Source organism: Sus scrofa, chromosome 4 (genome assembly GCF_000003025.6).
Source record: "Sus scrofa isolate TJ Tabasco breed Duroc chromosome 4, Sscrofa11.1, whole genome shotgun sequence".
Lineage (NCBI taxonomy): Eukaryota > Metazoa > Chordata > Mammalia > Artiodactyla > Suidae > Sus > Sus scrofa.
The window spans coordinates 102,583,105-102,607,969 of record NC_010446.5 but is presented as its reverse complement, the minus strand read 5'-3'; the positions used below and the strand labels follow the sequence as shown (position 1 = coordinate 102,607,969).

Sequence of the window (24,865 nt, the reverse complement as noted above, 5' to 3'; positions counted from 1 at the left end):
TAGAAGATTCGAAGATGATTTCTAACTTCAGTGAACAGGAGGGTAGCAGTTTTGAATGTAATGAGTTTTAAGAACATGTGTAACATCCATATGGACCCATATATAAAGGAGTAATAATAACTATTATTATAATTATTTATATCAGACTATTCCACACTCTTTCATATACTCCTTTGATTTTCCCACCACTCCAATATAGTAGTATTGCTACTTCTAGGAACTCCTTCTTATTGGACACCTACTGATACTTCATTCATCCCTCAGTGGTATTTGAGCACCTCTCTGTGTCAGGTGCTGGTGATATACTAGTGAGCAAGATAAATCCCTGCCCTCATAGAACTTACACTCATATAGGTGGAAACAGACAATAATGAGATAGAAGTAAAGCAGAAAGTCAGGAACCGAATCAAGTTAAGTGGATCGAGTGTGATAATGTAGGGTCAGGGAAGGCAATATTTGAACAAGCCTCCTGAAGGACAGTTGGCAGTGGTTCATGTTAATATCTTGAAAAAGGTCATTCTAGGAAGAAGGCACAGCAACAGCAAAGGCTCTAAGGTGGCAGCGTGCTTGCTAATGGATATGAAGATCAGCAAAGGCCAGTGTGGTTGCAGTGGACTGAGTAGAAGGCTGAGCCATAGGAATAGTTGGAGTGGTTGGCAGAGGCTGGAGACACACGCTGTGATAGAGCATTTGGATTTTACCCAAAGTCTTGTGTATGAAAAGAACCACCCCGGCTGACTCCAGAGCATCAAGAGTGGGAGAAAGACTAGACTCGAGCTCTTGAGCTGTCTGCTGCTAAGCCAGAGATGATGATGGCTTGGATCATCATTTTAGGCCTATTTCAAGGCACAGCCAACAGGATTCAGGAAAACTTGATTATAGGGTACAGCAAAGGAGGAAAAAACAGTGAATGCAAGGTTTTGTGTTCCTAGTGACTCTTTGGGTGAATGGTGACACAATTCAATGAGAAAGGGAAGATTTGGTGGAGAGCAGGTTTGAAGGGGAAAATCCAGAGTTTGGGTATGGATGGGAGAAGTCTGAGATAATATGCGCTACATGTCTTCAAATCATCTCAACAATCTTTTTATCATCTGCAAGGGATGTATGACCACTGTTTCTGTGTTACAGACACCAAAACTAAGGCTTTGCAATTTTCTTACGACCAACGGGTTGCAACAGGAGCTCAAAATATAAAACAGGCCAGGAAACAAAGGCAGTAAAACACAGTCAGTGAATTTAATTCAGTAGGTATTTGTTGAAGACCACTACGTACTAATCACTATTAGGTACTGTGGACAGGAGGGAAGGAATTAAAAATATTAATCTTTTGCTACCTCTCCAGCAATTTGCAGTGCTGTAGGAGAATGCAGATATAGTAGGTAACACTGAAATTTTTGGACCATGGCTCAAAGAAGAAAAACATTAAAGGTAACAATCACTGAAGTAATTTTGTGGAAGGCGAAACGTCAGTAAGGGGCAGAATAATATGACTTAAGCTCCCTTTTGGAAGATATGAGGGTTTTAACAAGACGGTGCTGGATGGGGCAGGGAGATCTTCAGGCCAAGAAACTGCATAGGTATAGTCACATGTGCCTGGGGACACTACAGGGACCATTCAACTGGAATAAAGGAAGATAATGATGGATGGGCAGAGAAAAACCAAATCAGGCAAGGTCGTGAGAGCCAGGCTAAACATCTTGGATTTTATCCTAAATCTTGGATTTAGCCAATGATGGTTTCTATGGCTAGAGCTGAAACGTGGTCCACGTTCACCATTTCTTAACTAATATTTTCCTAGTATGTTGCCAAACTCACACTGGCAACACTTACATTTTACTTTTATTTAATATTTTTCGTTTGCCATAAAAGTGATCACATATAACATCTAGGTAGATATTTTGACATGTGAACTCCCTTTGGTTCCAAACTCATTCAAATAATACATTTTTGTCCAAAAAGAGAAATTATAATGTGAGGTTATGAAAAGTCCATTTCCCTCTTAACATTCTTCCTAGCAACTCAGTTGTTTTCATTGGCTTTTATTAAAACAATCTTTGTGTGAACTGGCAATTTGTTTTGTAAATATCAGTGAAAGCATATTTCAGAAAATACAGCAATAAAAACCAACCCAATTTCAGAAATACGCTTGCTGCCAGACATCAGTCTTCAGCTCATATTATGAGTATTTCCAGTAAGTCTTAAATACACATTAACATGAGAAATGGCTTACTGTTTAAGATCAAAAAAGCTGAAAACTCCTTCACTGCCTCTCAAAAATTATCCAAGGGTTCTGTCCAATAAAATGTATTCCTCTTTTGCTTTTTTTGTTTTTTTTTTTAAGCTTTTTATTAATTTATTTTTTTCCCACTGTACTCTTTTGATACATTGCATTTATAATGGTTGTAAGAACTTTGGTTCAATCGTTTTCTCCCCAAAACCTATATAGACTGTTGATTATCATCCTAGTATCTATATACTTGATAACTTTATTAAAGAGGTCTGGAATATTAACATGTCAGCAACACCTAGCTGGAACCCTTATCTACTTTCCAAACCTTTATGAGATACAAGCTTTGTTCAAAACTCCAAGGAAATTCTATTACTGTTTTTCAAGTGTGTACCACTCAGCTTATTGTCCCTCAGCTATATTTAATATATGGCTCAGCTGAAGTAGAATGAGAAGGAGAAACTGTTACCTAAATGTTCCAAAGAGCTTTCACTTGAAGGTCTCCTGGCTGGCAGATGAAATGTCTCCGAGAAGTGAAATGGAATCAGTGCATAGTTCTCTCGGGAGCACTGTCGCAATCAGCATGGTCACAATTAGCCTGTGATGCTTTTTCTGTCCCCTCCTCTTCTCCTAGAAAACATCGCTTCAGTCTACTAATTGCCCTGGTTTCTACAATAAAGGTTTCTTCATATTTCAAATTAAATTAGTGAATTGATTTTGTATAAAGTTTGAGTGTGGTTCTGTGTGCCTAGCAACATGCAGGTCCCTACGGAGTAGCTGTAAGGAGTGAAAAATACGACTTTTCTGTAAAGCAGCTCACATTTCACTTGGGCTTTACAAAGCATGAAATGATAGCAAATAATGTGAGGCATTCTTGCAACTAAGGTCTAAGTAGTAAAAGAGCGGAGAGACATGGGGAGGGAAGATGAAGGCGGGTTAGTGTAGTTAGGAAAGCTCACTGCAAGACATGGCTTTACGAGGGCCTCAAAGAATGGGTCTGACAAGGAGAATAAAGGTGGAAGTTCATTTCACGGATAGAGACTAATATGAGTGAAAAAGCAAGATGAAGGGAGGGAAATTTTACTAAAGGGTTAATAAATGCCAGGGGCTATAAAATATTCAGGAAATGAAATAAATATCATTTACTTTAAATCACATCAAGTCTTTGAAGTGGATATTATTATCTCCATGAGAAAAAAGGAGAAAAGCCTCAGCAAGAATAAGACATTTGCTCTAGGACACCCATTATGACTTTGAGAATCAGGATTCGATTGCTAGGTCTATCCAGTTCCAGAGCTGGGGCTGCCTCCTTTGTGGGTCTATGCTTCAGTGAGGAAACTGCCTTGCCTACAACAATTGAATTTGATGGTTAAATGGGGGCCAGGTCAGAAAGGGCTGAAGAAGGAAGTGAGGATGATGAGATTTTGAGATTATGGACGGTCAGTGACAGTTTTTGAGGTGAAGTGAACATGGTGCGAGCAGCGTTTAGGAAAGATAACTTGGTCATTGGTTTGACAAACAGGTATAACTGATGTTATAGTGAGTAGAGGTAAGGGATCTTGTAAAAACTCAGGGATCGAAAGATGCAGGCTGGGGCTAGAGGGATGGCATGAGAACAGAAAGGAAGAGATGGAAGTGAGAAAATGTTAAAGAAAAAAATTAAGAAGACTTTGAAGCTGGCTGAAAAACAGGACCAATGACTCATAGATGAACTGGCATGCCTATGAAAATTATAGCGTCCTTGACAGAAACTGAAAGTTGAGAGACAGAGGTGGTCTGAGACTTTGATGAGCCAAATTTTGATGGGCACAAAAAATAGGGCATACGTCCAGGTAGCAGAAGGAGCCGTTTTTCTGCACTTTAAAAAAATAGTATTTTATACAGAGCTTAGTTTAAAATAAAATATTTATTTTAAATTTGTTTTTAAAATGTAGCTTAAAAATATTTATTTTAAATTGCAAGGTATATAAAAAGTGCTGTAATTACCATATCATAACTTGTTCTATTGAGGAGGAGGATGGACTAGCGAGAAAATCTATGGTCTGGTCCCTCATGTGCCAAATGATTGCATGTTTTTGTATCGGACCTTAAAGTGCTGGGTTCCTTAGTTCTACAAAAGAAGCAGGTTAGCCCAGATACCCTGGGAGTCTCCACCTCCGAGAGACTGATATAAAGGACAGCACTGCCATGCATATCATCACTTTGTGCCTTTGATGCAAGTTTTATTTATTTGGAAAGGGGTAAACATATATTGAGAATGAAAATATAGAAATTAAAAGCAAGACCTCATGCGTCTCAGTAATGATCTCAAGATATCATAGTGGATGTTTAAAATATGTGGATATTTATATTAAAGAAGAATTGAAGGTGTAATCAAGAAGCAAAATCTTCTTAAGTGTAAGGCAAATGAACAGTGAGTGCCCAGCCTCTTAGGTTGGGTATGAGGATCCTAAAATCATCATTACAAAATGATATCAGTGAACTGGACTAGTGAGGCTGGCTGGGTTAAAAGGGTGTGTGGACTGCCATCATTTTGTTTCTGTTTTTTAATGTTTTCTGTGGTGGGGTCCTAGGAAAAGAATGAAATAATTTCTATGCTAATAGCTATTCTCCTATGTTATGGCTGCCTTCTTGCTACACCTAAAAAGGAGACCTTAAACTTGAAACAAATGAAAATAACTATCTTCAGATAATTTGAAAATAGGAAAGTATTTAAAAATTAAAATTAATGAATTAATGAAATCCCAAACCAAACTCTACCTGTGAGATATTTAAAGCAACCCAAACTTTTGGAGAACCCTCAATTCTGAAGAAGGTATCTGGGACAAAAGTCCATCATATTTTAAAGAAAAAGAAAGGAGTTCCCATTGTGGCATAGTAGAAGTGAATCTGACTAGGAACCATGAGGTTGCGGGTTTGATCCCTGGCCTCACTCAGTGGGTTAGGGATGGATCTGGCGTTGCTGTGAGCTGTGGTGTAGGTCACAGACGCGGCTCTGATCCTGAGTTGCTGTGTCTCTTGTGTAGGCCAGCAGCTACAGCTCCAATTAGACCCCTAGACTGGGAACCTCCATTTGCCATGGGTGCAACCCTAAAAAGCCAAAAAAAAAAAAAAAAAAAAAGATAGAAAAAAGAAAAGAAAAAGAAAGAGACCTGCATCTGGCTTTTGAATACTCTCTATACTGGTATCATACAGTCACTTAACATGAATAATATTTGTGAGGATCTACCCCACTGTGTTAACACAAAAGTCTTGATCATAACAAAATTCCATTTGAAACAAGAAGCTCACTCCTTTTGAAGCATGTGACCATTTGTAGGCTCCTGAAGGGAATGGCTGTGTGGTTTGAAGAATTTGGGGAAATTTTCCTAAATTTTCATGAACAAAGATTCTACTAATCTTTGGTTTCCCAGCATCACCAGCCATATAATAATCATGGAAGAAATGGAAAAAGTCAGAGTTGATTATATGATCTCTTAAATCTCAATTAGAAAACAACCAGAGATTGACTAAAATAACTTTAGAAGAGCAATTTATAAAACCAGTCTAAGGTCTAAAGCAATCAAATGAATGCTCAATCAAGAAAAAGCTACATTCAATACGGTAGGAAATTTTGTGGCACTTCTACTTTCCCTTGTCCCACTCTTTCTCCATTTGGAGAAAGGGGAGTCTTTTCGGTAAAACTGGATATCTACATGCAAAAGAATGAAACTGGACTCTTATATCACATACAAAAATTAACTCAAAATGGACCGAAAATCTAAATGGAAGTCAGAAAATGAGAAAACTCTTAGAAGAAAACACAGAGGAAAATCTTCATGACACTGGGTTTGGCAATGATTTCTTGGCTATGACACTAAATGCATAAGCAATGAAAGAAAACTTAGATAAATTGAACTTCATTAAAATTAAAAACTTTGTACATCACAGTACACAGTCAAGTAAAAAGGCAACACATGGATTAGGAGAAAATATTTGCAAATCATGTATTTAATAAAGGATCAATATCTAGAATATATATGTTAAAACTCAAAATTTAACAATAAAAAACCAAACAGCTTGATTTAAAAATGGGCAAAAGAAGGTACACACATGGCCTAAAGTACATAAAAAGATGGTGAGCATCAAAAATAGTTAGGGGAATGCAAATGAAAACCACAATGAAATACTACTTCATATCCATTAGGATGGCTGTCATATATAGTTATAGAAATACAAAACATAGACTTTTAAAAGCATTTGTGAGATGTAGAGAAACTGGAACCCCAGTGCATTGCTGGTGGGAATATAAAATAGTATAGCTGCTGTGGAAAATGGTATGAGTGTTTCTCAAAAAATTAAGTGTAAAATTATCATATGAGGAATTCCTGCTGTGGTACAGTAGGTTAAGAATCTAAATGCAGTGGCTCAGGTCTCTACAGACATGCAGGTTCAATCCCTGGCCTGGCACAGTGAATTAAAGGATTTGGTGTTGCTGCAGCTATATGGCATATGTTGCAGCTGCAGCTCGGATTCAATCCCTGGCCCAGGAACATCCATATGCTGCAGGTATGGACATAAAAAGACAAAAAAAAAAAAAAAAAAAAAAAGACAAAAAAAAGCACATGATCTGGCAATTCCACTTGTGGATATGTACTAAAAAAATTGAAAGCAGGGACTCGAACAGATATTTGCACACTCATGTTAACAGCAGCATTATTCACAATAGCCAAGAGTTAGAAGCAACCCATGTCTGTCAATGAAAGAACGGATAAATAAAATAAGGTCTATACAAAAAAATATTATTTAGTCTTAAAAACAAGGAAATTCTAATACGTGCTACAACCGAATGAAGCCTGAGGACATTATGCTAAGTGAAATAAATGAGTCGTAAGAAGATATTAAAAAGTGTATTATTACATTACGTGGCACCTAGAGTAGTCAAATTGGTAGAGACAGAAAGCAGAATGGGGAGTTCCTGTGGTGGCTCAGTGGCTAAGGAACCCGACTAGCATCCATGAGGACACAGGTTCAAACCCTGGCCTTGCTCAGGGGGTTAAGGCTCCAGCGTTGCCGTGAGCTGTGGCTGTGGTGTAGGTCGCAGACGCGGCCCGGTTCCCGTGTTGCTGTGGCTGTGGCTGTGGCTGGCAGCTAGAGCTCTGATTCAACCTCCAGCCTGGAACCTCCATATGATGCAGGTACAGCCCTAAAAAGACAAAAAAAGAAAAGCAAAGAAGGATGAATGGGGGGAATGGGGGTTGCGAGGTACTGGGGGGAGGGATGTGGAGGAATTGTTTCATGGATATAGTTTCAGCTGGGGAAGATAAAAGAGCACAGAAGATGGAAGTTGGTGATGGTGGCACAGCAGTGTGAAGAAACTCAATGCCACTGAGCAGTGCCTTTAAACGTGTTTAAAATTGTAAATTTCATGTCATGCATATTTGACCACAATAAAAAACACAATATCTGAGACCGAAATGTTTCCAGAGAGCACCCTCTATCACGAAGGCCTGGGTTAACACCTCTCCCTCTCACTGTGGTCCATAGAGGCTGCTTTGATAGTTGCATGAAAGGATTTTAATTTATATGACACCAAAGCATCTTTAACTTCTTAGGGCTGCTAGGCATCATAAATATAATGCCTATGTCATATACAAGCCCATACAAAGATACATTTTTATAATCTTGTACCTAAATATTTCCTATTTATCTGAGTTGTAATATTTTACATATATTAATAATATATTTACATATAATAATAAAATATGTTCACATATAATAATATTATAGATTCAGATACATAGTAATAATCTAAGTGTTTGGTATATGGATGGCAAAGTCAGTAAATGATCAGGCTTGAGAGAATTAATTTATGAGTAGTGTATATCCGGAAGCTGTCTAACCTACATGTTTCTCTGTCTCAGTTTAAGTGTCTCAGATTGATTTAAGGCACGTATTGGTCTCCTTTCCTAAAATAATTGTCCTCCTTCATTCTACCTGCTCAAATTCTATCTGTTCTTTACAGCTCAGGTTAAAGTAAGTATTTTATAAAACATTTACTGGCTAGTCCAGTTCATCTTCATCTTCCTTATCTCTAGATCTGTATAATTAATTAGTCCCTTGTAACAGAAGGCTCTGTGTTATTCTGCTATGCTTTTACATTTTAGAACCAACGAAAATGTACTGACATATCAGACGATTATTCTAGCATGAAAGGACGGCCCAAAATAGTGAGACAATTTCCACAGGAAGTAGCCAGAGCATTTGTCACCCCGTTCCCTAAAAGACCCAGGGAAAGATAAAACAGAAGTGGGGATTTTAAACCAGGGCCCCCTAAAACTGAGTTCCTCTGCCGAGTTTATGATTAACGTCTCTATCGAAAATGAGTACTCTCTTTCTTGTCCAGCACCTGTTCTCCTCAAGATTGAGAAGTATCACAGAAAAGGGGGGAGGGGATGAAACTGAACGGGGCCCTGTGGGTCTCCTGGGCACAAAAGCCTTTCTGTGCCCACATTTCTTGTTTTTAGAAAATGGGCCTCGTTCAGCCTCCTTGGCCTTCCCTGCGTTCCAAAGGGCAGGTTCAAACAGTTGCTAATCAGGGAAGGAAGGGGATGCAGAGACCTGGGAGGAAGACAAAGAACAATAGTGAAGCCCTGGCTCCTCTTCAATGGGTCCACATAACAATAGCTTTGTGCTCTTCTACACAACTAAACCCCCCAACAAATGCAAGATGTAACTACTCGCTGAAGCATTCTTCATTCCAGGACCACCAGAACGATCCTGGGGCCACTAAACACCAGCTTTGAAGAAGAACCCTGATCCTTTTCTGTGACCCTATTTTCCGCTTCCAAACTATCAAACCACGTCTCTCCCAAAGAAGGGCCCAGTCTTCAGGGCATTAGTCTGCTGTGGCCTCCTTTGCCTGGCAAAGCAAGAAAAGCTATTTTTTTTCTCCTTCACTCCCTCTCTCCAAACAACAACAACAACAACCAAAATAGCAAGGCAAGGTAAATTCACTAAAATCAAATTGTGACCTTGTTTATTCTCCAAAGTAGCTCAATACAAAGACGGGTTCAAAACTATTATTGATGAGGATTAGTTAATCAGTTAATGCTAAAAACCAGCTTACAGAAGACCAGGAGGAAAACTTCCATTCCCCCTCCCCCCCATCCCGAACCCCAGTACACATACAACACACACACAGTAGTACACACATACTCAACCACACATACTGGAGCACAATCTGCACAGGAGTAGCAACCCTATGGAAACTGAAGCAACAACATTTTTTTTTTGAGCACCCACTATGTGCAAAGCACTTTGCTGAGTCCATGAATAAGGAATCCACACACAGAGAGTCATCATTAACCCAAATTCAGTCTGTCACATTGGTGGTTAGGGCATGCCTCTAGGCACTGGACTTTGGGCATAATCTGGGAATTTTCCTTTTGGATCAGACATGAAACCAAGCCAAGCAAAAAAAAAATATGAGAGAATGTGGAGGGTAGCTGTCTTTGCCCTGCAATCAAAACCCCATGTATTTCAACAAACGAAGAAATTTACTCTTTGTAGTTAAAGCGACATGTTGCTTTGAGTTCAAATTCTTTCTATTAATATATAAGATTTATTGAAATTATATTGTTTAAGCAGGAACAAGAAAGCTGAATATTATTTCAGGTTTTCAAGGCATAAGGAAAAATAGTGCCTTTAGGTTTTCCACTCAACTAGGAAAATTATAGCTTCATATTTGCAACACTAAAGCTAATGCAATGTCAGCAGCTCCATCAAACTCTGTTGTTCAGCAGTTTATAATTCAAGCAGAAATGTTCACTCCAAGCCCAAACTTGGCCTACACAATTTCAAAGAAAATGGAGAAAAAATTATTTTGGCCAGTGCTGACTTATAAAAGCAAAAGAGAGGGTGCTTTTATAGAGTATTTTTAAAAACATCTTTGAGAATTTGAGAATGTAACTGGGAATTACTGAATCTTGACATCCTTCATTCCTAAAGTTATAGAAATAACCCCAAATTCCATGACATCATGTCAGCATCAGCAGTATCTTAACTACTTTCATGAAATGCTTCATCTGGTAGAATTTTCTATCAGACAGAGTTACTGTTTATAGAGAAAAAACAATTACGGTGAAAAATAAGGACAAATAGGTAGAAATTTCTCAAGAGGGCATCATAAGCCTTCAGATATTTTTTCTTTAAGGGCTAACTCTCTAGAGCAACATAAACACACACAGAAAATGAAAAAGAATTTTTTTTTTCCTGCAGTTTTTAAAGTATATTGGAATGGCAGGCTGGAGTTCCCAGAATCTAGCTTTCTCCTTCCAAATGTTATCTTGGACTTGGAAACATCTTAGGGTTGAAGTGAATGTCTGGCAGCAGATGACAGGAGCTACTGGGCAGCCCAACTCACTTGAGGTGGGTGGGTGTGAGTGAGGTGGGGAGCTGGTCGGCTCTGGAGTGGCAGTACGAAGAAGTCATGTGGCGGGTGGGTTATAGATTGCCCTTGTTTCATCCTGCGGATGAGTCTAGCAGCCAACCCCTCATTACTCTGACATCCTATAGTGACTTCAAAATATAGAAAACCTTTTGATATTGTAATATCAGGGCCATAAGAAAGCCATCCTTTGCTATCTGCAGAAGGCTCACTTGTAATAAATACACTGATTCCTTAAGTACTCCATGTCTGTTTTCATAGAGCATTTACTGAAGACTTACTATGATGCCCAGGCTACAGATGATTCAACAGGATATCTTTCTTCAGGTGTCAGGAAGAAGCCAGCTGTTTATAAAGACAACGCAGGCACAATTGTGGAGTGCCACCTGGATGACTTCACTGCAAAGATCCTGAAGTGTCAGAACGACACTTCGTCTCTTCCCGACCACGCACCTTTCACCACTTTTTGAAATCCTCGTCCCCCCTCCTTCTTCCCTAACTCTCACCTGGTCAAGCACACCCTGCAGATGGGACCCTGGGTCGCTTCGAGAGTCAGATAATCAGGCCTGGGAATTTAGTAACAGGCACAATTTTCAGAGGGGGTAGTGGTGGCCTCTGGAAGAGAAGGGAGCCTGGTGGCTTTGCCCGGAGGGTCTGGCCGGGCTTCAGCACTGCCAGGGGGCAGAGAGGATTTATGGGGCCTTGGCATACCTGGTTGAACTGTGCAGCAATGAGTGAGGGCTCCCATGTCTTAGAACCGGTGGTCGCCGTCCCGCCTTTCTCTTTCTTGGGTGCCATGCAAAGAACGGGAGGAGCATTGGCCTTGAAACTGGCCTCAGGCCCAGACAAAGCGTCCTCGCTGTCATGGTAACCGAAGCCACGCCCAGTTCCTGAGCGTTTTGGCTCCCCCCTGCCAAACCTGTTCTGAACCCTTTGGTCAACGGCTTCCGTTGCCAAGGCAACTGCGCGCCTACTTGCGGAGGACTCCTAGCCCCCGGGTGAAATCCTAGAATTTTCCAGCAGGCGCTCTGTGCAAGTGGAGGAAGGAGGACAGGACCGACGAGGCTAGCTTCAAGCTGCTCAAGCTACTGTTTCTTTTTTCTTTTTTCTTTTTTTAAGTTTAATTCTACCCTCTGTTTCTTCTTGGAGACTCCTCTGGTCCAAGGCATTGTCTAGAAACTCAAAATCCCTGGAATTCCGTTCAAGACTTCTTCACTAAGATTTCTTTCATCCTGGGTAACCTAGAGTGAAGACCCGATCCCCTCAGAAAAAAGCGCATGCCTTTTTCTCATCTGCTCTAATCTGCCGGGGATGCTTCACTCCCTGAAGCCAAATTTGTCTCCCTGCCTCCATCCTCTGCTTTGGTCTCAGGTCTGCCCCCCAGGGCCTTACTAAACAAGTCCAATCACTCCTCCACAAGATCCTTTATCTAACAGTAGTCCAGAGTAGTGTCTTTCTACACCGTTTTCTCTGCCTGATTAGCCCCAGTTCTTTTTCACTGTCCTCTACTGCTAAGTGAAGCCTTTCTTTCCTCCTCTCCTTCCCCCCTGCAGCAAGAAGATCTAAAATATCCCGACCAGAGCTCCCCAAACAATAATTACAGTAATAAAAATAATGGCAATAACAACAAATGTGGTTTCTTGAGCATTGGTTATATGCTGCACATAGTTACATTATTTAATTCTTAAAACCACTTTGTTCCAAGTCCCACGTGTATCACTGATGACACAAGAACTAGAGTCCAAGATTATCTGAGTCCAAACTCCAGTGTGCTTAAATTCTATACTACTATTTGCCACTGTTTCAGGCCTGCTAAAATGAGAGATGAGAGATGCCCCCCTTCTAGGGCTAGACTTATATTTTATTGCAATGAGACAAATTTGAGGACATTTAGGGGGAGAGCTCAACCAAGGTATTTTGCTTTCTCTCTCTCTCTCTCTTTTTTTTTTTTTTTTTGGCCACCCCTGAAGCATGTGGGAAGGGCGAGGGATGGAACCAGAGCCGTAGCAGTGACAAGACCATGCCATTATGCTGTAGGCCCCAAGGAAAGTCCTCTCTCTTTTTTAATCCGAATTTTCTTCTTTTATAAAAAAAAAATTATTGAAGTACAATTGATTTACAATGTTGTGTTCATTTCTGCTGTATAGCAAAGTGATTCAGTGATTCATACTCTTTGAACATGAAAAAGAATGCATATGTTTGCTATCTCGTTAGTCTGTATATGACGCAGTGCTGGCCAGCGCTTACCCATTTCTCCCAGCCCTGCACTTTGCCTGGGGGTGAGATGCTTCAATTAGCATCTCAGGGTGGCTAAGGTGGTGCATGTGACCTAGAGCTCAACTTCATTCAGCCCAACCTGGCAGGTGATCTTCCACAGGGGGAAGGTGTTCTGACCTTTTGCATTGCTTTCTTTGAGGAAGAAATTTTGAGTAGGATAGTGATATTATTCACTGCTATCTTACTTCATTTGGGGAACAGATTTAGATGATGCTTCTCCTCAACTATTCATAATTTGGATCAATGAAGGGAAAGTTTATCCTCCCCCTCCAATTCTTTGAAACAGATATCAAAGAGAAAGCACAACTTCTAGAAACAGTATTTTCATGGGAAATTTACCAAATAATTCAACTTTTCCTTTCTTGTTGTAATATGAATGGTTGATCGTCTGGGGGAATAGATTCATGCAGTCACAACTCACATCTTGAAGCCCTCTCTTCTTGTCATAAGAATAAAATGTCTGACGCACAGCGATGCCAGAGGGATCATGCCAGAAAGGGATTTTCCTGAGGGTTTCCATAGCAACCATTTAGGCTGACATTGATTCATTATCAGAGACTTTTCTCCAAAACTTGGTTCTTCACTAAAATTTTTCTTATGACAATTGTGTTTGGAAAATAGCTTGACTATAAAGATGAATCTCTCACAGACAAAAAAATTTAAGTAATCATTGATTACATCATTCTAAATTTTGATCATAATTTTCCCCATAGGTTTATACTGTTTGGGGAAAAAAAAAGTCCTGGTTTTTCACTAGAAAAGTAATAAAAAGTTTGTTGCCCTTTCAGTTATGTTTTATATGCTTTATAAAAAAATTAACTAGATGTTTATACATGTCATACTATGTTACCAATTTTCTTCCTGAATAGGAGTGCACATTTCAAAATAAAACTTTTTGTACACAATCAGTTCAGCCAAATCACTAGCAGATGATTAATAAAACAGGTTGCAGATAAGAAAGAAATACAAAGGAGAAAAAAATGGAATAAGGATAAAAAAGTAATGTTCGGTGTTATAATTGCAGAGAAAGTGTCACTAACCATGTCTTACAACTTACGAGTTGTAAGTTCTGTCGTCCAAGCATTGTTGATTCTCTTTCCCTGTCGCGGATACTGGGGTGACATCGAAAGCGTTGAATCCCTGAATGACTGCACAAAGGTTCCAAAGTCCTCCTTTCCCCTGAGCGTCACCCCGATTTCTCTACCAAAGGCATTTAATTGAGACTATTAAATGGATGAGAAATGGGCTTGTCTATTCTTACAGGTGCTGAAATGTTGGGGTTTGCTGTAGCAGCTAAAGTTGCCCTAACTACTCTAACATTTAAAAATAATTTTCACTTAGGAATCAGCTTTTAATAAATCTAACAGGAGCCAGCCTTCCCCAAATGGCAGGAGCAAACCTCCTTGTTACCTTCAAGTAGGCAGGATACAGTCTGAAGACTGCCAATCCAGAGACTGCATCTAGTGTTACCAATGAGGTTTTGCTCTTTACCTTGACTTCCACCTGCTTTTACAGTAATTCTTTCACTTCTTTATCAAGTAAATACTTTTCTTACTTTAAAGAAATAGTTTGCACATTACAGTAATACAACAGACAAGTCTGCTCATATACACTCATGAAAATATTTGCCTGTTTTTCAGAAAATGAACCAACAAAATCCATTGCTAGACATCTATATACACAAATCACAATTTGGAAAGTAATCTTAAAGAGTCAAAGATTTTAAAATTCAAAAATAAAGATTTCAGGATGGCAGAAAGCACTTCCAGGATAATCTTTTATAATTCCCTTTGTAACGTCCTACTAGAATAGATTTAAATATAGGTTTTCCAAAATTGATTTAGAGGACTGAAAATAAAGGTTTTATTACAGAATGCTTTTTGCCTAGTTTTGGCCTGTTTCATTATTTTAGAGAAAGTATTGGTTCTCGAGATAATTTATGATACAAAAGGGGAGGTCATTATATAGTAACCAAATTTATAAGGGGTTTCATCTTAGAATTGGTCTGTTTAATTTCAGAAAATAGGTGTGAATGACAACTTTCATAGTTTTAAGAAGCAAAAGCCATTCAGCTAAAAGGGGACCCTGCCAAGAATAGAAAAAAAAAAAAAAGCACTACCATCTGTCATACATTTATGTTTTTTGGTATAATAAATTGTTTCCCCCACTAAATATAAGTTGAAACTTTATAAGCATATACTTCACTACATAAATTTTCCCATATGTCAGTGGCTAAAACAAAACTATACTATTTGGAGAATTTTCTTTCATACTGGCAGGGTCATTCCCAGATTGTTTGATTTAGTTTTTCCAGTAAGATTTTGCATTTAATATTATTTAGCTCACCAAGGACTATCTACTTTTAGGGATGTACTGTTGCTTCAGGATAATATGATTACTGAATTTTTTTTTATTCAAGTTTTATACTTGGATCTTACAGCATTCAGGGGACCCTTGTTCGAGTGTAAAGTCTGAGGCATGATTTCTCCTACCTGAAAGGGTCGAGCCAGCTATTGGCGTGATGAGTGTTTCCACTATTACCAGGTTACATCGGGAGCTATGGATCGGTTCACGTCTAGGCCAAGATTTCGGGTATTTAAGGTACACCGAGCTGCAGCAACCTGCTTGCTTTCAGCTCCAAAGGTTCACAGATGTCCACTGATTCTCAGATTGGCAGCCTACACCTAAGAACACCTTTCCCTCTGTGGCTGAGTTATTTACCATCACGGTCTTTGGGCTTCTAACCTTCCACACAGAATGCTAGAATATGTTGTCCTGGAGTTTTTATTGTGTGTGATGCAGAGGGCTTGATCTCTTTTGGCTACAAGGTCCAAAACATATGGAGAAAATTACACCTGCATTCAATGGTCAGCCTTAGCTTCCTATCCAGTCCTGAGTGCAATTTAAAGTGTTGACTTTAATCTTTAAAGCCCCTCATTGTTTAGAAGCCAGTTACTCCAGATATCACATCTCTCCCTATGCATCATCGTGGCAATTAAAATCAGCTGCAGTTCTTACAGTTCCCAATCCCGAGTGAATTGTGGGGAGCCTGGGAGTAGATCATTTTCTAAAGAGGAACTTCTCCAGGAACCCTCTTGTTTCTGTCAACGATAAAAGCAATATTCGGAGTTTATAGTTTTGGCCTTGAATGTCTTGTCATATAACTGTAGGTCTCTGGAACCATAATTAAGTGCTGTTGACTTAATTTTTATGTTATTTTATGTAATTTGTGGCCAAGAGTTTAGACTATCAATCTACTTTTTAATGAATCAGAAAAATAACAGTTGTATAATATTAAAAATAGAAAAAGCTAAAATTCATCTGTTTCATATTTATTAGTGTGGGAGTTTTCACTCTAGTATTCTCTCACTCAAGTTTTTCTTTGAATCTAATTTTAAACGTCTTCAGTGAAGGGATTTACTGTAAATCCTTTGGGGACTATTTCAAAATCCATAACTCATGGTAAGTCATTTCTCTAAATGCTTAGCTAAATGTTTGATTTCTTAATGTTTTATCGGATGTCTGTTACTTATAAATTTGCACTATGGTAAATAACTTTTTAAAAATTGTATACAAGGTTCAAAATCTATGGCTAAGGGGAAATATACACCAAAGCATATTATGCCAGATCACGGAGCAACTGTGGGGCAGAGAAAAGATGATTGGTCGTGTGGCCATGAGCAGCTGGGAGCATCATATATGGGGGTTTAGACAAACAGTGGTGTCTGCTACCTTTCTTACCTCTCTTCTCTCAACTTTCATCTTTCTCTTTTTCAGCCTGACCCTCTCTGACCCGCAATCTTCCTAAAAACTGCAGGGTACCACTAAGGATGTCTGAATGATTTCCAAGAAGGTTTACTAGGATTTTGTACTTTTTTTTTTTTTTTTTTTTTTTTTTTTTTTGGTCTTTTGAGGGCTGCACCTATGGCATATGGCGGTTCCCAGGCCAGGGGTTGAATCAGAGCTGTAGCAGCTGGCCTATGACACAGCCACAAGGAATCCAAGCCGCATCTATGACCTACATCATAGCTCATGGCAATGCCAGATCCTTAACCCACTGAGCAAGGCCAGGGATTGAACCTGTGTCCTCATGAATACTAGTCAGATTCATTTCTGCTGAGCCACGACAGGAACTTCCAGTTTGGTAAATCTTAAATGCAACTAGGCAGAGTTGCCTCTTTCTCTCTTATACATACCAATTCTTGTTTCCATGGATTAATTTTACTTTTTCTGGCTTCCAACTTTAGCATAACATTCTGGTGTCAAACAAACCCAAATTAAGACTATCTGTAGGATACCACACCACTTCACTTACTGAGAAAAGGCGTATTGTTCAGTGGGGACTAAGCTGCTTCATTTCCTCTTATATTTCAAACTCACAGATCATTTTTTCATCCAATAACTTTTCATGTGTTTGCTTAGGTTTCTTCTGACTTCTACATGTTATATTTTTCTTTTTTCTTTTTTTTAGGGCTGCATATGTGGCATATGGAGGTTCCCAGGCTAGGGGTCCAATCAGAGCTGCAGCTGCCAGCCTATGCCACAGCCACAGCAATGCAGGATCTGAGCCACGTCTGCAACCTACACCACAGCTCACGGCAACGTTGGGTCCTGAACCCAATGAGCAAGGCCAGGGATCAAAACTGTGTCCTCATGGATGCTATTTGGGTTCATTACTACTGAGCCACAGTGGGAATGCCTCAAATGTTATATTTTATAATATATTCATCTCTCTGTAAGAAAATGCAGTTTTTATTGTGTGCATTTTACTTGACATCTTTTTTGATATTGACAAACATTGGCTTCCATGTAAGTATAAAGAAATATTTACAACACTGGCACTTTTTTTTTATGTTTTTAAGAATTTTAAGAGGGAATTTCATGGACACCTAGATATTTTTCTAGTAGAGTTTAATCGGGAAGAAATCATATTGCAGTCTTCTTCAACTATGTCTTGTGAAGATATCAGTCTGAAAAAGAAAGGATTCGCCAATGTTAAGAAAAAGGTCCTACGCTCAGTTTCTGTCCCCTCCCAAATATATATTCTCAGAAAACTTCCAATGAAGGCGCCATCTTATGGCTGACATAACTGGGTATAAGGAAATAATATGAGGAAAAAGAAAACATTTGAAGTCAGATATTAGGGGAAAGGAAGCCTATGAGAAAATACTCATTCAAAAAAATAAATTCAGCTGATACACATGTCAACCAGCAGAACAAATATTGCTTCTAAAGGTCATGTTAGAGCTGCTTCCTCTGCCTCGCTCCATTTCTGAATGCATCTCTTCAGTTCTTCCATCATTTCCTGATAGGAGCCAACCATTTCTAACTTCACCTACCCAAAACAATGGTTTCACTAACTCTTTCTTATATTTCAACTTTTGCTATATTAAACAAAACAAAACCTCATTCTTTGTCTTGCTACACTTTTTCTTTTGTGCACAGCAGTGCCTTCTTTGTGCTCCCATAGCTGGCTTGGTTTCTTTTGTTTTTGTTTTTCCTTAGGCTGGCTAAAATCTCTAGGCTTCTATTTCTGTCCACAATCAAGTTATACATTTTGTCAAGCATCCAGATTTTAAAACTTTAATGATGATTTTTGCATAACGGTACACACTCTACCTGATCCAGCTGTCTTCATCTTTAAGAGTGTGGCCATTTTTCTCTATTATGCTTTCGGGTAATAACCATTGCCAATTTATCCTGCTAAGTAAATGCCTCATTTTATTGAAATTGTTTTTATAAAGCTTATGTTTCTCACGTGTATATCCATAATCTCGTCTCCCTCTCCCATCACTCTGGTAGAAGTCTGAAACCCTATTAATCTATTCGCTATTAAAGTTTCCCGACTCTTCCATATGAGCTTTTTGACTTGCCATACCCACCTTCCTAAGTACAACAGAGGCTTATTAAAAATCAGAGAATCAGGAGTTCCCACTGTAGTGCTGTGGGTTAAGAGTCTGACTGCTCCAGCTCAGGTGAGTGTGGAGGCGATGGTTTGATCCCTGCCTGGGAACTTCCATATGCTGTGGGTGCAGCCAATTAAAAAAAAAAAATCAGAGAATCAAATCACAGCGCTGAGAGGCACTTCCAGAGATCATCTTGTACAGAGAGGACAAAATTCTTTCACCTGGGTTCAATTCCCCGCCCCACCCCTTGCTGGCTGTGTGACCAAATTGCTTAACCCTTTTGTGCTTCAGTTTCTTTTTGAAATGGGGATAATCACGTTTGCGTTATAGGATTGTTGTCAAGACTGAAATAGTAGATATAACTTCTTAGAACAGCTGATGGCATACATTGTGCCCTCAATTTAGGTTAGCTAATATGTTTTTAAGCAACTTTTTACTTTAAAGCAGTTTTATATTTACAGAAAAGCTGCAAAGTTGGTGCACGGTGTCCCCATATACCCTACATCCAGTTTTCCCTACTGTTAACATCTTCATATAGCACGTTAGATATGTCACAACTAATGAATCAATATTAATGTGCTATTATTAACTAATGGTTTTTAACCTAATGTCCTTTTCCTATTGCAGGATCTCATTCAGGAGACTGCATTCCATTGAGACGTCGTGTTCTCCTTAAGGTTCCTCTCAACTGTGACAATGTCTCAAACTTTCCTTGTTTTTGATGACTTTGACAGTTTGAGGTAGCAAGATATTTTGCAGAATGTCCCTGAATTTTCATGTGTCTGATGTTTTTCTTATGCTTAGATGGGGGTCATGGGGTTGGGGAGAGAGACTGAAGACATAAAGTGACATTCCCGAGAATCATGTCACATCATATCAAGAGGACTTGCTCTCAACATGACTTCTCATTGAGGATATTAGACTTGATTTCTTGGCTCAGGTTTCTCCACTATAAAGTGTCCCCTCTCCCAACATTCCATACTACATGCCCTTTTTTTTTTTGGCTGCACCCACAGCATGTGTTAGTCCCCAGGGCCAGGGACTGAACTCATGCCACAGCAATGACCCAGGCCACTGCAAAGACAACACCAGATCCTTAAGCTGCTGCACCACAAGGAACTCCCTCCACTATATTCTTTGCAAGAATGTCACTATGGGCAGCCCATACTTAAAACATGGGGAGTTATGGTCCACGTCCTTGAAAAGCGTACCATCTATATTAATATTTGCAATTCTTCTCTATCAGAAATTTTCTGCTCTCCGCCATTTATTTATTTAATCAATCATTTATATCAGTAAGGATCATAAATATTTATTTTATCCTCTGGGTCACAATGCAATACTACTTTATTTTGTTGCTTAACTCAGTTGTTGTAGCTTTGACCACTGGGAACCCTTTCAGTTGGGCCTGGGTCCCCTTGAGATACTCTGTCATTGTTCTGCTTTTTCCTTTGAGCACTTTCCTTCCTGGCACTACAAGATGCTCCAGGCCCTAGCCCTAGAATCAGCCATTTCTTTCTTTCTTTCTTTCTTTCTTTCTTTCTTTCTTTCTTTCTTTCTTTCTTTCTTTTTTTTTTTTTTTTTTTTTTTTTTTTTTTTTTTTTTTTTTTTTTTTTCTTTTTTCTTTTCTTTTTCTTCTTTCTTTCTTTCTTTCTTTCTTTCTTTCTTTTTTTTTTGCTTTTTAGGGCCATACCTGTATCAAATCAGAGATACAGCTACTGGCCTTCACCACAGCCACAGCAACACCAGATCCAAGCCACATCTGCAACCTACCTACACCATAGCTCACAGCAATGCTAGATCCATAATCCACTGAGCAGGGCCAGGGATTGAACCTGCATCCTCTTGGATACTAGTCAGGTTCATTACCACTGAGCCACAACAGGAACTCTCGGAATCAGCCATTTCTATAATGAGGCCTGGTTCGTTTTCTTGGAGAATTGTATTAAAAACTCAGACCTGCCTGGGCACTTTGCTACTGGAGTGTCTTTGCTTATAGGCTCTCTCAGTACAAAGAATTAAGAAATAGAACGTGTGTGTGTGTATATATATATGCTTACACACACACATATATATATACACACACTCACATACATCATTATATCTATAAATACATATGTGTATCTATTAAGATAAACATGAGTTCATACTGATGTTTTACCACTTTAATCCAAGAGCACACAGTTCCTTCTCGCCTGCTAATGTTTTAGTCACTATTTAGTCAGTCAGTCAAGACATTTTGTTGAATGTCTACCATATACTAGGCCTTATGCTGAGGACTGGGGAGCAGAGAGTATGGTGCATGCTATCCCTACTTTCATGCGGCTTAGAATTTAGGTAACAGCTTAGATTTTTACTTTAGCTCCTTGCTGCCCCCAAAGACTGACACCACTGACAACGGTCTCTTTTCGCATCTGTCTGTTTTCTCTCAGCATACTTCATTCTCCCACTTCCAAGACTATCTATTTCCCCCTCTACCCTCAATTCTCTTCCCTCAACTCCTTGTCCTCTGGGTTTTTCACCTCTCAGAAAACACTGCAGCAGAAAAGTGGCTCTAATATAATAGGCACCTCACTACCTCCACTCCAAAGCTCTTTCAGATCTCATTTTGGACTACAGAATTCCTTGAGGAAGATAAGGGTATTGCTCAGGTGCCTGGCCATTTTGCTATTGTGGCATCTTATGATCGCTACTGACTGTCTGAACTGGTTTGGGATGCTTCACGGAGAAGGTGCCACATGGTCACCTACTGCTGTCAGGAACTGGGGGCCACAAGGTATTATTCTCCTCTGCAGGTAGAGAATCTCTACTAATGCAACACACCGCAGGGCTGCTGATTTAGTGCCTTTCTCTGCTGCTTGCTGAAAAAGAGTTCACGGACATCTTAATATACTGTTACCTTTACTAAATATTTTAATTCCTTTAAGTTAATTTCAACCCAATCCTTCTCACCACTTGAGGGAAACTAAGACTGTCTCTGTCCATGAAGGAAACTCACTTGTAATTTTCTTTTTTGTACTGTCCTGGGTTTGTTTGGGTAGTAAATTCATACTAGCCTATAAAATGGACTGGGCAGTATTTACTCTTTTGCCATTTGCTGATAGACTTTGTATAAGATTGGAATGAACAGTTCCTAGATTATTTGGAAGAGATCATCTACAAAACTATAAGGGCCTGGTGATTTTAATTTTTTTTTTGGAAAAATTAATAACTACTGATCTGATTTCCTTAGTGGTTTTAATATTATTCAGGTTTTCTAATTATTCCTGAGCTCATTTTAGCCAGTTATACTTTTCCAAAAGTGTTTTGTTTTAAAATTAATGACATTAACTTGTTATACTATTCTCCCATTATTATTTTTTATCACAGAAGGAATGTAATTATATCCCATCCTTCATTCTGAAGGTAGTGTATATGCATGCCTGCTTTTTTTTTTTTTTTTTTTTTTTAGGGCCACACTTGCAGCATATGGAAGTTCCCAGACTAGGGGTCAAATTGAAGGTGGTCTACACCATAGCCACCACAAAGCCTCAAAGCCACATCTGCAACCTGCACCATAGCTCATGGCAACATTGGATCCTTAACCCACTGAGTGAGGCCAGAGATCAAACCCGTGTCCTAATGGATACTCGTCAAGTTCATTACTGCTGAGCCACGATGGGAACCCCCACATCTCCTTTTTTTTGTCTCGAGTAATCCATAGAGATTTGCCAATTTTATTCATCTTTTTTAAGAATGACTATGAGATTTTTTTTTTACTCTTTATATTATATTTGTTTTCTATTTTATTATTTTTTGCTCTTTGTTATTTCCTTCTCTTTTCTATCTTGTATTCTGACTGCGTGAATTTGTTGTATAGTAGAAAACTGACAGAACACTGTAAACCCACAATAATGGAAAAGAATCACTAAAAAAATAAGATGTGTGTGTAGTACATCAATTTAACCTTTTCTATTTGCTAATATAATCATTTAAGCCCTCATATTTCTGTCTAAGTGCTATTTTAGCTTTATGTCATTTCGATAAGTAGTATTTTATTATGCTTTATATTTTCTAATTTTCATTATAATTTCTTTTTGACCCATAAGTTATTAAAAATGCGATTTTATGTTTCCAAATGTGCAGATTTATTCTCTTTAATATTTATTCTTAATTGTATAATGATGAATTTGCTTTAAAGGATACTTATTCTTTGAAACCTATTGTCACACATTTTTATGGCCAAATCTGGGCTCTATTTTTGGAATTGTTTTATGTGTACTTAAAATGCAGGAGTGCTCCTCAGTTGACAGAAACAATGTCCTATGTAAAGATAAGACTGAGGTTTTACTTTCTTTTTTTTTTAATATTCCTACTGATATTTTTTCCTGGTTAATCTGTCAATTATTTAGAAAGGTGTTAAAAATCTCTCTCCTTAAAGACATTTATAAATTCATCCTTGAAGTTTTATTGAATTTTGCTTTATGTCTCTTGAAGTTGCATCATTTGATTCATATAAGTTTAGATTATTCTTATTATTTTCACATTAGTGATGTGAAACTTTTTATTATTATGCAGTGATTCTTCTGCTTTTGAAGAATGGGTTTTGCCTTGAAGTCTATTATTTTTTATATTAATAAGGCTACTCAAACTTTCTTTTAGATACTGCTTGCCTGGTTTATCTATTTTCATCATTTTCAAACTTTTTTATCTTTTTATTTAATAGCAAATAATCATTTAAAAATTTGGTCTTTGTCCCGATGGAACAGAACAGAGAACCCAGAAATAAACCCAGACACCTATGGTCAATTAATCTTTGACAAAGAGGCAAAAATATAAAATGGGAAAAAGTCTTTTCAGCACATGGTGCTGGGAAAACTGGACAGTGGCATATAAATCAATGAAACTGGAACACACCCTCACACCATGCACAAAAAATAAACTCAAAATGGCTTAAAGACTTAAACATGAGACAAGATACCACCAAAATCCTAGAAGATAACAGGCAAAACATTCTCTGACATCAACCTTACAAATGTTTTCTCAGGTCAGTCTCCCAAGGCAACAGAAATAACAGCAAAAATAAACCAATGGGACCTAAGCAAACTGACAAGCTTTAGCATATCAAAGGAAACCATAAAAAAAAAAAAGACGATTTAGAGAAGGGGAAAAAATAGTTTCAAATGATGCAACTGACAAGGGCTTAATATCTAAAATATACAAACGACTTATACATCAACAGCAAAAAACCAACAACCCAATAGAAAAATGGGCAAAAGACCTGAATAAAATATTTCTCCAAAGAAGATGTACAGATGGCCAACAGGCACATGAAAAAATGCTCAACATCACTGATTATTAGAAAAATGCAAATCAAAACTACTGTGGGGTATCACCTCACACCAGTCAGAATGGCCATCATTAATAAGTCCACAAAAAACAAATGCTGGAGAGGCTGTGGAGAAAAGGGAACCCTCCTACACTGTTGAAGGGAATGTAAGTTGGTACAACCACTATGGAAAACAGTATGGAGGTACCTTAGAAAACTAAATATAGAACTCCCATATGACCCAGCAATCCCACTCTTGGGCATATATCCAGATAAAATTTTCCTTGAAAGAGACACATGCACCCATATGTTCACTGCAGCACTATTCACAGTGGCCAAGGCATGGGAACAACCTAAATGTCCACTGACAGATGATTGTATTAAGAAGACGTGGTATATATACACAATGGAATACTACTAAGCCATAAATGAGAACAAAATAATGCCACTTGCAGCAATATGGATGGAACTAGAGACTCATACCAAGTGAAGTAAGTCAGAAAGAGAAAGACAAATACCATAGAATATTTTTTATATCTGGAATCTAATATATGGCACAAAGGAACCTTTCCACAGAAAAGAAACTCATGGACTTGGATAACAGACTTGTGGTTGCCAAGAGGGAGGGGGAGGAAGTGGGATGGACTGGGAATTTGGGGTTAATAGATGCAAACTATTGCCTTGGAATGGATAAGCAATGAGATCCTGCTGTATAGTAC

The 24,865-nt window shown here is 38.6% G+C and overlaps 1 protein-coding gene and 1 long non-coding RNA gene across 2 annotated transcripts in view; both read right to left on the bottom strand.

Moving 5' to 3' along the window:
• Nucleotides 1-11,505, bottom strand: part of SPAG17 (sperm associated antigen 17) — a 229,749-nt gene extending 218,244 nt beyond the window's left edge. The window contains 1 exon segment of the mRNA XM_021089972.1: nt 11,367-11,505. Coding sequence (XP_020945631.1) covers nt 11,367-11,453 — 87 coding nt within the window. The 5' untranslated portion in view covers nt 11,454-11,505.
• Nucleotides 17,694-24,865, bottom strand: part of LOC110260334 — a 163,072-nt gene continuing 155,900 nt past the window's right edge. The window contains exon 4 of the long non-coding RNA XR_002343455.1: nt 17,694-17,902. This is a non-coding gene — a long non-coding RNA (uncharacterized LOC110260334). The remainder of the gene's footprint in view (nt 17,903-24,865) is intronic.